Below are 14,874 nucleotides of genomic sequence, written 5' to 3'. Positions count from 1 at the left end.
GACGGTTTGCGGCTCTTGACAGCGTTATGAACATTGCGAGCTTGCCGCTGCCTGGCTCTGATATCCGACTGTGAGCTTTTGATTAGAGACTCCACTTACTGTCCTGATGCAGCGGCACTCGCCCAACCAACCCATTGTTTCTGAGATACCAATTGCCTTGAGGTGGACGTGGGCTACATACATATTGAAACCTGACTCCAGTGTGCTGTAGTATTATTGGTCAAGGGTCTCCCATGCTGGCGATTTCATCATGTACCTAGACTCTCTGCTGAAGAAAGGGTATCAGATATCCTTCACACTGTCGTCATAGCTTCCATCCGGCTTGTCTTTGCAGCTGAGTGGAGTGAAGAGGTCATGCGGCCCGTGCCAGCAGGGATAACAGCGAGCGCGGTGCTACCCAAACTTGCAAAACAGCCCACAGCCGCCAAGTCCCCCAATACCAGCCAGCGCTTCCAAGCCAGTGCTCAGCGGCACAAAAACAGACACAGACCCTCCAGGCCAACCACGGCGCATGTTACAATCAGATGGTCTCGACGAACTCGACCTCGCAGGAGAAGCAACATGTGTCGTGTGTTTAAGTAAAACACTATCGAATGCTCCGCCGTCATCGCCGAGTTGACCATGCGCTGGCAATTCTGGAATTTCGATCGCTTTTCTGCATGCTCGCCAGCAATCTCGACCGCCCGATCGCTTTGATTAAATGACTTCGCTCGCTGATGTTGTTTCATCCCCAACTTGTTGACGCTCCTCTAGATCGACGGCAGAGTTGAATAGCCTCTGCTCGATCGTTTTGATAATGGCATCTGCGGGCCTCCCGCGCTCCAGTTCCAATGTTTCTGAACCTCGCGCTTCCCTCAGGTCGCGAAGCAGCGTTGCCGCTTCCAACACCACTCGACACCATACACCGCGATCCCTGCCACGTATGTTTCCTTTATCAATGCCAGCCCATGAATTATCTGACACTTTCCAGCATGGATAGACTCCTACGAAGCACGGTACGGGTCGCCGACCGAAGACCAGCTCCGCGCACTTGACTGCCCCCCTCCCCGGGCCGCGCACTCTCACCACAATCATTCCCCCAGCCAACCCCAACGACGGATCTCCAAAGATGGCTACATGTACGATTTTGGAGGCGTGTTACCTACCGATGAGGCACCGAGGACCTCGCGAGCAAGGTTACGAAAATTCATTTTGCGCAAAGATGCTGCGGAGCGAGGGAGGAAATGGGACCACTTGCGCTCAGCCGAGCCTGTGATTGTGCCTCGATATAGCCGGGCAACACCCAACTCACCATGGCGAAGCTATCTGCAATCCTCGCGATATGGCCATCTTCCAGGGGAACATGCTCAGATCGTTGACCCCGAGGTGCTTAAAGAGCTCCAGCCCAGCTTCGATAACCCCATTGAGCCGCCACGACTTCTCGACTCAGCCGGAAACCGGTCCGCAAGGAACAAACTGCTCTACAAGAGAGCTTGGCGGGTCATTTTACAACACCCATTGGTGCCTTTGGCTTTCCGCCTTATGGTTCTCCTCACCTCCATAGTGGCTCTCGCCCTCTCAGCCAAGATCTTCCAAATAGAAAACGGCGAGACGGAAACAAACACTTCGGAACGGACACAGTCCATTGTCGCTATCGTGGTAGATACGGTAGCGGTCCCCTATATCGGCTACATGACATGGGATGAATACACTGGCAAGCCCTTGGGACTGCGGCCGGCCACACAGAAGATTTCGCTTGTCCTGATGGACTTGTTTTTTATTATATTCAAATCCGCAAGCACAACACTGGCCTTCGAGGCCCTCGTCTTTCACAACTCCTTGGACCGTCAGGTGAGCCAATACAGTCAAGCGTTGGCTGCGTTTCAGACGGTCGGTTTGATATCATGGAGCTTCACTTTCACCGTGAACGTATTCCGCCTCGTACAGAAGCTGGGAGGGGGCGAAGACGAACGTAGATAGGGATCTGGGATGAGTGAGCTCCTCAGATGGCGAGAGGCAAGATTCGGATCATGGAGCGAGATTTTTCCAAGTTAAGGGTGTAGAGGTGGGAATGTGGGGGCTGGGTTTGGGCGGGAAAGGTTTCTCTTCTCTTTTCTTTCTTTTTTTTCTTGGGAAGGATAGCAGTATACCCTCAGCGTTCGAGACAGGATCGGACAACATAATCTACTTTCTAGAATAATGTCGAGTCTTGGATGAGATTGAATGGTAGCGGAATCGTCAAAACAGCTGTTCAGTGTTGTTCCAAGTTGTTTTCTGACTCTTGCCTGGTGTGCCTACCGTTGTCCGTGCGCTTGCTGACGCCTATCGTTTATCAGCCCTGGTTGGGACTGTGCCTTCGTGATTAGGATTGGATAGTTTCGCGCAGGACAGACCGAGGTGGATGGTGAACCTTGAGTTTCCTGCCTGAAGTGCCATGCCGTTGACAGAAAAGCCAGTATGCTGGGCGATGACAACGCCGTTTTTCTGCCTAGCAGGCACCTGGAGTCATGAAACAGAGATATATCTATAAAATGCTGCAAGTAGTCTGCTCTGGGTACCTTGGGAGTTTGTACAGCAATCTGATATGTCTGCACCTAGAGTGTCCAGTATGCAGAGCCTACTAATTTGTAGCACTTTTTGACGTGTAAGGTGATGCTGGCACGAACGCCAACGCCACCAAAGGTTGCCAACAACCTGGAGCCTCGTTGATCTTTGGGAGCAAATGATGGGGACTCTTTTGTAGTCCCCTTCACATTTTGCAGAAAATCAGACTATTCACCAATTTTCAGAGAACTCAAATCTCGCAGAAGTTCTTGTGCTGTCCACCTTACGACTGACAGTAAATCCATTCCCCGCCACGCCCACTGCACCTCTGGCTGCCCCACACCCGATTTGGCCTTTCAGGTAGCGGCTGCCTGGCACCAACTGACGTCCACCAGGCCAGGACCCGGCAGAATCTCGACTAGACATACCGAAGGCCTCACTTGCGAACGAAGCCCTCTATCTGCGAATCAACAGTTTGCACCGGCGAATTGACGGCATCCTTCTTTTATTCCTGGGCTTCCCCCCGATCCAGAGCGCACCTGCCCGCCGCGACAACCCCGTCCTGCCGTTTGAACCAGAGCCCTTGCTCGTCCTTCCTGGGCTGTCAATTAATCCATCCTGGTCACACCAACTTGCACCACCTCACCGAACACCTCGCCGTCGTGTCTAGTCCACCGTTGTCTTTCCGTGGGAGACGTCAATACTTTTCAGAAGATGCCTCCACCAGCGTTTTCGGGTGCCTCCCACACCCGTGATGATGTCGACAGCACGTACGTCCAGGTCCAAGCCTGTCTTGCCCAGGCCGCCCCGATGCGAAGGAACGCCTGCTGATGTGACTTAGATGGCTCACCCTACGAACGGGCATCGATGGCATCATGACAAACCTCCACAGCGGCCTGAACCTCGCCGACGTATGTCTCCCTCCTACATCCGTGAATGGGCGCATCGCTAACCTCGCCGCTGGCAGTACATGAAACTCTACACGTTCGTTTCGAACCCTTCCTACCGAGCCCTCACGTTCTCGACACTGATTATGCATTTCCAGAACGGTTCACAATTTTTGCACGAGCCAGAAGGCTGTCAGCTTCAACGCTGGTTCGCTTGGAGCTCATAGAGGTGGTCAGTGTCTCCGTTGGTTGTCTAGACGCTTTGAATTGCTGACTTGGCTCTGTAGCACACTTACTGGGAGAGGACCTGTACAAGCTGCTCAATGAGTATTTGGCACAGCATCTGACGGGTCTTGTGGAGGAATCGAAGAGTCACACTGAAGAGGCTCTTCTAGCCTTCTACATTCGGGAGTGGAATCGTTACACCAACGCCGCAAAGTACATTCACCATATCTTCGGGTATCTGAACCGCCACTGGGTAAAGCGGGAGATGGACGAGGGCAAGAAGTCGGTGTACGATGTCTACACCCTGCACCTCGTCAAATGGCGCGATGTCCTCTTTCACCAAGTTGTCCACAAAGTCATGGACTCGGTCCTTAAACTGGTGGAGAAGCACCGCAACGGCGAAACCATCGAATACAACCAGATCAAACTGGTTGTCGACTCCTTCATCTCCTTGGGGCTCGACGAGAATGACTCCCACAAGCCCACGCTCAACGTCTATCGCTTCCATTTCGAGAAGCCATTCCTTGAGGCGACCAAAGTATTTTACACGAACGAGAGCAAGCAGTTCCTTGCCGAGAACAGCGTTGTCGAGTTCATGAAGAAAGCCGAGGCACGTCTGGAGGAGGAGGAAAACCGAGTGCAGCTATACTTGATCGGGGATATAATTATCCAGCTCAAGAAAGCTTGTAACCAGGTGCTCATTGAGGACCACAGCAACCTGCTCCGCGACGAGTTTCAGGTTCTCCTTGATAATGACAGGGAGGAAGACATGGCGCGCATGTACAGTTTGCTTTCGCGCATTGCTGGTGGCCTCGACCCCTTGCGGGCCAAATTCGAAAATCACGTTCGCAAGGCCGGATTGGCTGCTGTCGCCAAGGTGGCCTCCGATGCCGACAAGTTGGAGCCCAAGGTCTACGTGGATGCGCTACTTGAGATTCACACGCAGTATCAAGGCTTGGTCAAGCGCGCGTTCAACGATGAGGCCGAGTTTACAAGATCCCTCGATAACGCGTGCAGGGAATTCGTCAACCGCAATGAAGTCTGCAAGTCTGGATCCAACAAGTCGCCGGAGCTCCTGGCCAAGTATACCGATATCCTTTTGCGCAAGAGCAGCACCGGTGTAGAAGATGGTGCTCTGGAGGAGACTTTGACGCAGATCATGACTGTGTTCAAATACATTGAGGACAAAGATGTCTTTCAAAAGTTCTACTCTCGCATGTTGGCTCGCCGGTTGGTTCACAGCAACTCGTCGTCCGATGACGCCGAGACTAGCATGATCAGCAAGCTCAAGGAGGCGTGCGGATTCGAGTACACCAGCAAGCTGCAGCGTATGTTCCAGGATATGCAGATCTCCAAAGATCTGAATACTGGCTTCAAGGGGCACGTACAGGCCAGCATCGAGGGCAAGAACTTGGACTCTACCTACTCGGTACTGGGCACAGGTTTCTGGCCCCTGACTGCCCCGGGGACAAACTTCAACCCGCCGGAGGAAATTGCGCAAGATTGCGAGCGCTTCACACGTTTCTATAAGCACAAGCATGATGGCCGGAAGCTCACCTGGTTGTGGCAGCTTTGCAAGGGAGACATCAAGGCGAACTATGTTCGAAACGCCAAGATGCCGTACACATTTTCAGTATCTGTGTATCAGATGGCTATCTTGCTTCTGTTCAACGAAAAGCTTCAAAACACGTATGAGGAAATTGCGCAAACAACTCAGCTCAACAGCGAATCTCTGGATCCAGCGCTCCTGGTCTGCCTCAAAGCCAAGGTCCTGACTTGTGATTCTGGTGCCAAGGTGGGGCCTGGCAATACGTATTCTCTGAACCTCGACTTCAAGAACAAGAAGTACAGGGTCAATCTGAACGTTGGCATGAAGAGCGAGACGAAGCAGGAGGAGGCAGAGACGAACAAGACGATTGAAGAAGACAGGAAACTGTTGCTTCAGGTATGTCCTCTTATTTTTCCATGGTCCCAAGAGGACGAATCAAATGCTAACATGGACACCTAGTCTGCCATTGTCCGCATCATGAAGGCCCGTAAGAAGATGAAGCACCAGCAGCTCGTTTCCGAAACCATTAACCAAATCCGGTCCCGTTTTGTGCCCAAGGTTGCCGATATCAAGAAGTGTATCGAGATTTTGCTCGACAAGGAGTACCTCGAGCGCTTGGAGGACGATGAGCTCGGTTATCTGGCGTAATATCACTTCGTCGGGTTGCTGGGGCCGAAGATGAGGGTATTTATAGAGAGGAAACAAACAACCGGACAGCGAAAAAAGAGGTGGATGGGGAACGGAGTTGCTAAATTGTTTGTATCTCGCAGAACGATGGATATGGGGAGCGACAGGGAAACAACAAACCGGGCAAGGTTCGGCTTTAGCCATCAACGCCCAGTAAACAGTTGATAAGTTTTTCTTTTGAGGGTCGGGCAAGGGATTTGGGAGGGTCAGGTTGGGCTTGGTCAGGTGCATTTGTAGCCTTTTTCATCCATGATGGCACCCTAAGTAGCAAGGAATCAGTCGCCACAGTCCAAATGGGCTCTCTGGTTCTCCAGTCCCATTACTTTTGCTCAGGTAGTTTGCAGTAAGCGGTTCCACGCCTAGCGAGTTGGCAAATCAAGGCTCCGGTGGGTCATAATAACTTTAACGGAAGACGGAAGACAGAAACGGCGTGTATGTTTGTGAAAATGTCATCTTAACGTCTTTCGGGAACCACACATACCCTGAGCTACCGTGTCCTGAAGCCACAGAAAATCCGCGCCCCTGTAATGCAACTTGAAATGCTGAATATATGTACACAAAACGTAACAAGCCCGGTCCTTCCCCCGCCATTTTGGACTCCTGCCCCCAACCTTGTTGACCTATTTAATGCAACCAGAAAAAGAACCAAAAAGCCCCCAAGTTGTCGCCAGCCGTTGAGTCCGATACTAAAAAAATGGAACAAGAGGAGAAAAAAAAGGGCGGGGGGGAAGGCTCGCCATCAGAAGAAGAATGGAATCGATGTCTATGCCTCCAAATCAGAAGCAGACCCCAAGCTGGAGTCAGGAGGAGGAGGCCTCCTCGCCCCGCCAAAGGTCCTCAAAAGCCCGTGAAGCAGCACAAACCAGATCACGATCCCCAGTATCACCAGCCCTCGGCCGAGGTGGATCACAAGCCTTGTGACCCCTGACCTGTGTTCAGCACCACTGCCACCACCGCGTCTTGCTTTCCCTAGCGTCGATCGTCCCCTCCCTCCCGAGTCGTCAAAAGAGGCTGTCCTTCCCGAGGGTAGTGTTGCCCTTTCCCGCTCAAAGTAACAGCCGTTCTCGAGGTCGATCTCCTCCTTGTCTCTGTGGTCGTAGTCGTAGTCCTCGTGATAGGGGGTTGAACTAAGGAGGTCGAGGTCATCTTTTTTTTGAAGCCGATGGTCTTCTCGCTCTGGTGGGCTGTCGCTGTTGGGGTCCTGCCCTGGGGAAGAAGACGAAAATAGAGGAGGGGGCATGGGGACTGGCGGCAGTGGCTTGTTGCTGGTGTTGTTGCCTGGCGTGATCAGACCGAGGTCGCCTGTGGGGTTGGTGTCGTCATGATCGTCAATATCCAGGGAATAGAGAATGTCGATGGTGTCAGCAGTTGTGAGGTTCTGGTGCTGGGTCATGTTGAGGAATGGGTTCCGGCTGCTGGCGTGGCGGCGACTGCTCCCGAGGGAGATGTAGTTGTTGTTGTTGTTGCTGCTGTAAGCCTTGATCAGGATCTCTGACCTAAAGGCGGCGGCGGCCTTTTGACGAAGAAGGATCTGAGTCGGGCTCGTCTGGGAGGCTGGCCTGCGGATACTAGGTCTTTTAGGTGGTGGTGTTCTGGGAGATGGAGATCCTGGTGGTGATGTTGGGGGGGAAATTTGGAAGCAGTTCTTCGGGTTCAGTGGGGAGGGAACCAGAGGCGCATAATAGGGTCGAACTGGCGTCTTCTCTGACACAGGCGGTGGTGAGGGCGCTGTTGACGACATGATTTCGATCATTGATTATCCACAATGATCATGATACTTCTTCTGGTTGTTGATTTGGAGTTGACAACGGGAGAAGAAATGTGCAGATCTACGGTTAGTATTGAGGCACAGCCGACTGGTCGAGCAAGAGGACCGCTGTAGTTTTGAGCGTTGGTACTGGGTGAGACGAGGCGCGGTTTGACACGTTCCATGCCGCGCCGCTCTGAGGAATGTAAGGGAGGGCCCTATTCGGATAACAAATGTCAGAACAGCTCTGCCCGTCAGCGAGGTCAGGCCAGATCGGATCCTTCTTCAAGCAAAGACCTGTGTGCCGGTGCCCTGGTGCGATGACAATCTGAAACTGCGAATTCCCCGACGGTCTCCAAGCCGGGCCTTAGCATGTTGAACCAACAAATTTCTTCAAGTTAGACAGACGTCTGGACTTTTTGGCAAGTGCAATGCCTCGGTGACCTCGTCGAGAGTGGTCAAAGCCGGAAGCCAAATATGCCTTGGTAAGACGGGGTCACGGACCACCCAGAAGGACGTGATTTGCGCTTTGGTGATCGGCCTGCACCAAGGCGGGAGGGCCGCTGGAAATATTCGGCTTGAAATAGTTTCTGCGACCATATCGTTCGTCAGTCCAACTCAGTTGTGAACCGACACAATCATCTTCGGGGCTACAGATTACTTGATTTACATCACCACAAAAAAAAGAGGCTTCTTCCTCATGGCCCAACAGAGTCGGGTACATAATGAAAAAGAGAGGTAAACATCAAAAATTGCGGCCATAACGACCCCGAAGGGCAATTAAAGACAACCAAACTCCTCGATGTGCAATGAAGGCTAGTCACCCTACCCCTAGGAATTCGTGATCTCCCGGAGGTTGGCCAAGGTAAGTATGAAGAAGAAAAAAGGAAACCAGTAAATTTGGGGCCGGGGCTGTGAAATATATAGGCTGGTTTTCGGGGTCCGTGCACGCCTGCAAATTTACATCACTGTAAATCGTCCGTGCACTGTTGAGGTTGAGGTAGAACGTCAGTGCGTCGTGCTTGCTCAGAATCATCACAAACCATATCAAACTGACACCAGATGAGGGAGAGCAACACCAGCAGTCTCATGAATATCTTTGGGGTGTTAAAACTTGGAGAAATATCTGGATTCTACTCTTATCTGGAAAAGTTCATATCTCCCAGTTTTTAAAGCTACAGTTATCTTGGTAATGTCATCACGAACGTGAGAAAACTGGTCCTGTAATCCAAGCTCGGTAGGTATCCCCCATGTGAATGACATAAAAAAGATGTGAAGTCTTATCCAGTTTGTTGTAGACTCTCCTCATGAAAGAGTGGGAATTTGCAATGGCTAATGCAAGAAGAATTCTGGGAAGATTATCAAAGTCGAAATCACCATAGTTTGATGAGACAGCCAGAATCAGCCTCTGATTTAGGACCAACTTATGGGGCAGTAACTACCCTAAATACCGCTACATCCAGTGGATGATTGGGCCTATTGTCTCAACCCACGGCCCCAAAGGAAAGTGGCGGCGGACCTCCAGATTGGGATTGTGGGAGAATCATGGTACTACGAATGGAGGCAGGAACGGGAACCCTCATGAGGCCATATGAGCACAAGGCTCTCTGCAATACCAAATACACATCATACTTTCCACTCCAAGAAGTCCAATCGGATGGAATAGGAAGCCACAAACGCCAGCCTGCCCGACAATGTATAGTAACCGCCACATATGACAAGATCACGACTATTGAGTCATCCGAAGTGGTGGATGGACAAATGTCAAACACTTGTACTTAGTGAGTCGGTATCCTGTGGGCGAGACGCATGGAGCCAAGCTGCTTCATGTCAGGGACTTGGTCAGACTACGACAAAGCTCTGTCTTTGTGCAAGGAGAACTCGCTCCCCCGTGTACCATCGGTACCTACATCGCAACTGTGACACCCTTCCGAATCACACGTGAGCCTGCTGATAGGTTTCTCATGGTGCTGTGAACCTCAAGTATACAGACCACAATGGAGTCCCACAGCGATCTCGCTCGACTGGAGAGAAAGTGATTGGTGGCTTGCCCTGTTCCCCTTCCATTCTTTTCCGCAAGGACATCGTCGAACGTTGGCGCTCCAAATCAATGTTTATATGCAAGGTTTATCCTCAACAACAAGCCCTGTGGGAGATAAACACGAAGCTTTTATATGACGAGCAGATATGCCCAACAAACCATCAGCTCCGGCTCCGGTTGCCGCAATCCGAACCGCTGCAGGAGGTCGGATAAAGCTTCGAGGACAAAGTGATAACTTGCCACAGTATGTTTTCTATATTGTGTTTATGTTTCTGGTGCACATAGCTGACCTTTCGGTGGCAGAAAATGGTGGTTTGCTTCGACGGCCATTCCACTCATCGCTGCAACCATTGGGCCGTTCTCCAACGTCTTGTCCATCGTGTCCTTGGTGAGTCCATGGAGATTCACATTGCCTGACAATGGCTTGCCATTCAGCGACAACCATGGCTCCGATGATGCCGCTTGGGGTATACCTGATCCAAATTGGTGAGATTATACCCCCTTCCACAAGAAATTATTCCCGCTCACCACATCCACAGGGAAATCATCCCCAACATCTTCTCCATCATATTTGGCCTCCTCGGCCACTTGTTTCTGCTGTTAAACTTCACACGTCGAGTACGATACATAGTGGCCTTGCCTTTATCAATTGTATTCTGGCTCTTGTCGGCTCTCATCGTAGGTACTTACACACCCATTCTATGTTACGATATTCTGACATGTCCATTTTGCACACAGCTGATAGTCGTGGAAATTGCCATGGCAATCTATGCACCACCTGTGGCGCCTGGTGAAGCATATTCTCAGGGCTTCTGGCACTCCGTCCTGGCATCGCTCATGTACGTCCTCAGCTGTGCCATGCTGATGGTTAACATGGTTGGCTACTTTAAGGGACACTATCCACAAAAATTTGAGCTAGATGACGACCAAAGGACACTGATTCTCCAGACCATGAGCTTTTTCTTCTGGTTGGCAGGAGGTGCAGGGGTGTTTTGCGCGTTGGAAGGCTTTACTTATGCTGATTCCCTATATTTCTCTCAAGTGGTAAGTCAGCTGGTCCCCTGGTGCACGTAGTCAGAACCGTGCTGATGACGAGGATCAGACAATCCTCACTGTGGGGTTCGGAGACTTCGCACCCAAAACCGATTCGGGAAGGGGATTTCTGTTTGCATTCCAGATTATCGGTGTCATCTTCTTGGGTCTTGTCATTGGCAGCCTGACGCGCTTCGCAGCCAACATCAGCGCGGACAAGATCATCAAACGTCATCGGCAACACAAACGCGAGTCGACTGTCGGGAGAACAGTGACCAGTGAAAAAGAACTGAGAGAGCGGTTAGGCCTGCCGCCCGTGAGGCCGGATTCAGCAGCTGCCGAAGGAGGCCTGGCAGAGAGCGCCTCAGAATATGCCCGCCGGGCATCCATAATGCAGCTCGGGCGCCTGGAGATTGTGGGAAGAGCAGTTACATTTGACGAGGGCAAGGCCCAAAATGCGGTTGGCAGCGGAGAAGAAGCTCTTCGTGACAGACGAAAGAAGCGGCGGCAGAAACTACTGTTGTTGGAGGAGGAAAAGGACAGGTTTGATGTCATGAGGCAGATACAGGAGGAGACAAAACACTGGAAACAGTAGGCCCCTTTTGCTTTGTCGTGACAGACTGACTGCTGACCTTAGACACAGATCATGGGCGCTTGGGATGGCACTGTTGGTATTTTTCTCCTTTTGGACAATTGGGGCTCTCGTTTTCATGGTGACTGAAAAACGGATATCCCAATGGAGATACTTTGACAGCCTTTACTTTTGCTTTGTGGCAATCTTGACGATCGGGTAAATATCCTGGCCAATTTTCATTGTGACTTGTTTCCCAAGCTAATTACTGAGCAGGTATGGTGATCTCGCCCCCAAGTCCAACATTGGCAAGCCGTTCTTTATTGTCTGGTCCATCACCGCGGTTCCCATTGTCACAGTCCTGGTTCAGCAAATGAGTCAAACCGTTGTCATGGCTATCAACAGGGGTACCTTTACTCTGGCAGATTGGACCATCATGCCCAAGAAGGGAATTCTCAAAAGCTTTCTCACTCGTCACTCTACCCTGGCCAAGTTATTAAACAGGAAACAGGTCGACACAGAAAAAGGCAAGCGCCCAGAGAGACCTATGCGTGACGAGCGGCATTTCAGCGACATAGACCCCGAGCGTTCTCTTGGTCAGCAGCAAGACGGGAGTCGGGTACTGGAAAAGGAGAAGTATGATGACAATGAGCTTGCCAAAGAGCTATCTGCCGCCATCAAGGCTGTTGCCCACGACCTGAGATCCCATCCGCCAAAGGTGTACTCATATGGCGAGTGGGAAAGATTCACGAAGCTGATACGATTCACCGCCTTGTCTTCGTTAGAACGCGATGAGTCGGTGGAGAGAGATGAACAAACAGAATGGGACTGGATTGGTGAAGATAGCCCTCTGCTCGCCGACGTTACTGAAGCAGAGTGGGTTCTTGATAGGCTGTGTGAAAGTTTGGGACGATGGATGAGGAGACAGGTCCAGAAGGTGAATACAACTCTCACTGATACCAAGTTGCAAGCCAATTAACTTTGTGCATAGCATGAGCAGAGAAAATACTGGGATGAGGTGTTTGATGTCATGGAAGGCAGGGTTGGGGATAGAAGGAAAGGGGAGGCAGCGACAGACACGCGGCGAGTTGGAAGTAGGTCATATGGTCATGGCAGGAACGAAGATTGGAAAGGAGTGAAATGGGAGGAGCCAACAGGAAACATGGAAAGACCGCTGACCAGATAATTTTTGGGATGACGACGGGGACGCAATCTGGTTCCAAACCCTTCTTCGCGCCTCACTTCCACCAAAGATGACAGCTGAACTTGTCACGAAGCACCTTTGTGGCTACAGCTCAAGCAGCCTCCAGCCCACTTGATTACCCCATGGCCTTTACACAATAAAACTGCATTCATAGATTTATATTTAAACCTTACCATTCATACGGAGCCGCGCTCAATTTCCCACAACCGCGAAGAAACGTCAAAACCCAGTCAAAAAGACTTCCGCTCACTCACCAACGCCCACGGCCCACCCCAAACTCCAGCCTGACGCCGCGTCAGTGGAACAACTCCCAAGGCCACCGTCAACTATTCCACCCACAACCAAAAAGCATCCTCCGAGGGAGTCGAGGCAATCAATGGGTAGTGCCGCGGTAAACCAAGGGGGCAAAGTCCTCAGGCTCACAGGGCCCCGAGAGGAGGGGGTAGATGATCTCTTAGACATCTCCAGCAAACCCAAGAGTCTCTTCTACATCACCTTAGCAGAACTATTTCAACACCCCTGCTTTCTGTTATATGAATTCAATCCTCCCACGGCTCCAGCTCTAACCTCAGTATCTCAGATTCAGCAGTCTGAACAGCGCAGCACGTCGGCGACACAGCCATACGAAGCCTATCTATACGAGCTCACTAATGATGGTGTAGAACGGACACTTTTAAATTCGGCTGAGCTGTCCAACAACACCAAAAGAATTTGCCCAAAAGAGCAATGGAAGCGGTTAGGTACGCTTCGAGAGAGCGGCAATTCCTCTGCTTAAAAACAACAATGGAGGTTCAAACAAAGCTTCTGATTGGATCTCGTTTTGTATGCAACTGTTGTCAGACTTGTCAGACCCTGATACTATTCTCACAACGTTCGAAACGGACACGAAGAGCACGGCACCGGCACCACAGCCCGTAAGGCAGGATGCGGGAGATACACAACACCAGGAGCAAAGCCAACCCCAAAATTCCCCCCTGTAACAAAACCAGCTTCAAGATCGCGTACAAGGTCTTGTTTGGCAGCAAGAGCAGCCTCAAAATCACGCAACAGGCTTTGGCCACCATCAGCAGCATGCCCAGCCACTATTATGGGAGCGACGACTCCAACAAAAGAGCCAGTCTCCAGGCTTGGTTTTGAACCACATTCGAAGCCAAGTGCAAGCTCAAGGAGGGTCACAAGTACCTCTGCAACCACAAGAAGGGCCTTGATAGGGCGGTTCCTCTATTGACCTAAACGGTTCAGTAAACCCAAGTTATGAGCGAATGAAAAACATTTGATATGCAACAGCAACACCTATCACTCAATTCAGCGGACTTTGGTGGAATCTCAATAAAACCAAGATAGAGCTTCTAGGTAGAATTTACCGAATCGTTACCCTGATACCCAGTCCATATCTGCCAGCTAACGTCGAGAGCATAAACCATTTGCAGTGGTTGAGTTTGTTTACCTTGTTGCGCATGAGAAGTCGACGAGAAGACCATACCGTACGTGCAAAAGATCCCCTAAAACTTCATTGTGATCCCCATCTAAATATCTTTGCGAGCACCGAGATGCCAAACACCTACACATCATCCCCTTCCTCACCTACCCTCCTGATCCCCTCCCAATGCCCCATCCCACCCCCAGCCCAGCCGCCATCATTCCAAACCCACAGCCTCAGAATATCCCCCTTTTCCTCTTCCGTATCCACCTCCCTAGTCCCCATCATGACTGGAACATCCTCTCCCCTTTCTGCTTCGTCCTCCCACCCAGGCCCATTGTACCGACTCAAATACCCCAGCTGACACCTCCTCCTGTTCGGCTCCCCCCCCTCATCAAAAACTGTCTTGTCCCCCCAGGCAGAAAAAACAAGCGAGAGCTGATCCCCGGAGAGATTCCCCTCGTTGTCAAAACCGCAACCCCGACAGACAGACAGCAAGTGCTCCAAGGTAGGGGCTGGTGTCAGACCCGGGTGCTGGTGCTGAAACGAAATGACAATGGCGTACAGCCCGCAGAGGAGGTTGTCCGAGGGGGTGGGGATCCTCACGAACCGGCCTTTGGGGTGAAAGGCGGAGAAGAAACGGTTGCGCGCATGGATGTAGGCGCGGTAGCGTCTGAGTGTGAATTTGGTCGGGGAGAGGAGGATGTCGGTTGCCTGGGAGACCCGGGTGTTTGTTGGCTTTGCGACGGCCATGGTAGCCCTCAGAAAAACATCGGGCAATGAAGAGGTGTTTGCGAGGTGACAACGGGGTTCAGGGTTGCTTGGGGAGGATAACCCTAACCCAGAGCCGCTAATGTCTTGTCATTTATGAGCCAGCTCCGAGAGGACTTTTGTGGGTGAGAAATGATGGCAAAAGCCACGCTCGGTCGGTCCTTCGGCACACGTGGGCACCGGATTTGGGAATGCAGAGAGGCACGGTTGGTGTTGG

The 14,874-nt window shown here is 51.4% G+C and overlaps 5 protein-coding genes across 5 annotated transcripts; 3 read left to right on the top strand and 2 right to left on the bottom strand.

Annotated features, from left to right (window-relative positions):
- The first annotated feature begins 416 nt into the window (after nt 1–416).
- Nucleotides 417–2,227, top strand: QC761_123900 (uncharacterized protein). The gene is made up of 2 exons (XM_062875653.1): nt 417–920; nt 971–2,227. The coding sequence occupies exons 1-2, from the start codon at nt 797–799 to the stop codon at nt 1,957–1,959; spliced, it is 1,113 nt and encodes a 370-aa protein (XP_062736246.1). The 5' UTR covers nt 417–796; the 3' UTR covers nt 1,960–2,227.
- Nucleotides 2,228–2,572: 345 nt separating this feature from the next.
- CDC53 (ubiquitin ligase (cullin) of SCF) lies at nt 2,573–6,342 on the top strand. The gene is made up of 7 exons (XM_062875652.1): nt 2,573–2,818; nt 2,919–3,293; nt 3,365–3,434; nt 3,491–3,507; nt 3,569–3,642; nt 3,698–5,580; nt 5,644–6,342. Exons 2-7 carry the CDS (start codon nt 3,238–3,240, stop codon nt 5,830–5,832), a joined length of 2,289 nt encoding a protein of 762 aa, XP_062736245.1. The 5' UTR covers nt 2,573–2,818; nt 2,919–3,237; the 3' UTR covers nt 5,833–6,342.
- A 292-nt stretch (nt 6,343–6,634) lies between these two features.
- On the bottom strand, nt 6,635–7,624 carry QC761_123880 (uncharacterized protein; the record flags this gene model as incomplete). The annotated part of the gene is made up of 1 exon (XM_062875651.1): nt 6,635–7,624. The coding sequence occupies one exon, from the start codon at nt 7,622–7,624 to the stop codon at nt 6,635–6,637; it is 990 nt and encodes a 329-aa protein (XP_062736244.1).
- Nucleotides 7,625–8,664: 1,040 nt separating this feature from the next.
- On the top strand, nt 8,665–13,230 carry TOK1 (Potassium channel). The gene is made up of 8 exons (XM_062875650.1): nt 8,665–9,887; nt 9,963–10,145; nt 10,199–10,337; nt 10,398–10,703; nt 10,762–11,282; nt 11,335–11,481; nt 11,539–12,199; nt 12,254–13,230. Exons 1-8 carry the CDS (start codon nt 9,793–9,795, stop codon nt 12,446–12,448), a joined length of 2,247 nt encoding a protein of 748 aa, XP_062736243.1. The 5' UTR covers nt 8,665–9,792; the 3' UTR covers nt 12,449–13,230.
- Nucleotides 13,231–14,027: 797 nt separating this feature from the next.
- QC761_123860 (uncharacterized protein) lies at nt 14,028–14,639 on the bottom strand (the record flags this gene model as incomplete). Its single annotated transcript, XM_062875649.1, has 1 exon — nt 14,028–14,639. The coding sequence occupies one exon, from the start codon at nt 14,637–14,639 to the stop codon at nt 14,028–14,030; it is 612 nt and encodes a 203-aa protein (XP_062736242.1).
- Nucleotides 14,640–14,874: the final 235 nt, after the last annotated feature.

Source organism: Podospora bellae-mahoneyi, assembly GCF_035222275.1.
Source record: "Podospora bellae-mahoneyi strain CBS 112042 chromosome 1 map unlocalized CBS112042p_1.2, whole genome shotgun sequence".
NCBI classification, from domain to species: Eukaryota; Fungi; Ascomycota; class Sordariomycetes; order Sordariales; family Podosporaceae; genus Podospora; species Podospora bellae-mahoneyi.
This window is presented reverse-complemented; position numbering and strand designations above follow the sequence as displayed.

Bases quoted from the DNA above. Each gene is read 5' to 3' on its own strand.
- QC761_123900 (XM_062875653.1), top strand. From the start codon at position 797: ATGGCATCTGCGGGCCTCCCGCGCTCCAGTTCCAATGTTTCTGAACCT. The intron at 921-970 runs GTATGTTTCCTT...GACACTTTCCAG, and splicing joins TACACCGCGATCCCTGCCAC to CATGGATAGACTCCTACGAA.
- TOK1 (XM_062875650.1), top strand. From the start codon at position 9,793: ATGACGAGCAGATATGCCCAACAAACCATCAGCTCCGGCTCCGGTTGC. The intron at 10,146-10,198 runs GTGAGATTATAC...CCACATCCACAG, and splicing joins GGTATACCTGATCCAAATTG to GGAAATCATCCCCAACATCT. The intron at 11,283-11,334 runs GTAGGCCCCTTT...CCTTAGACACAG, and splicing joins GAGACAAAACACTGGAAACA to ATCATGGGCGCTTGGGATGG.
- CDC53 (XM_062875652.1), top strand. From the start codon at position 3,238: ATGCCTCCACCAGCGTTTTCGGGTGCCTCCCACACCCGTGATGATGTC. The intron at 3,294-3,364 runs GTACGTCCAGGT...GATGTGACTTAG, and splicing joins CGTGATGATGTCGACAGCAC to ATGGCTCACCCTACGAACGG. The intron at 5,581-5,643 runs GTATGTCCTCTT...ATGGACACCTAG, and splicing joins ACAGGAAACTGTTGCTTCAG to TCTGCCATTGTCCGCATCAT.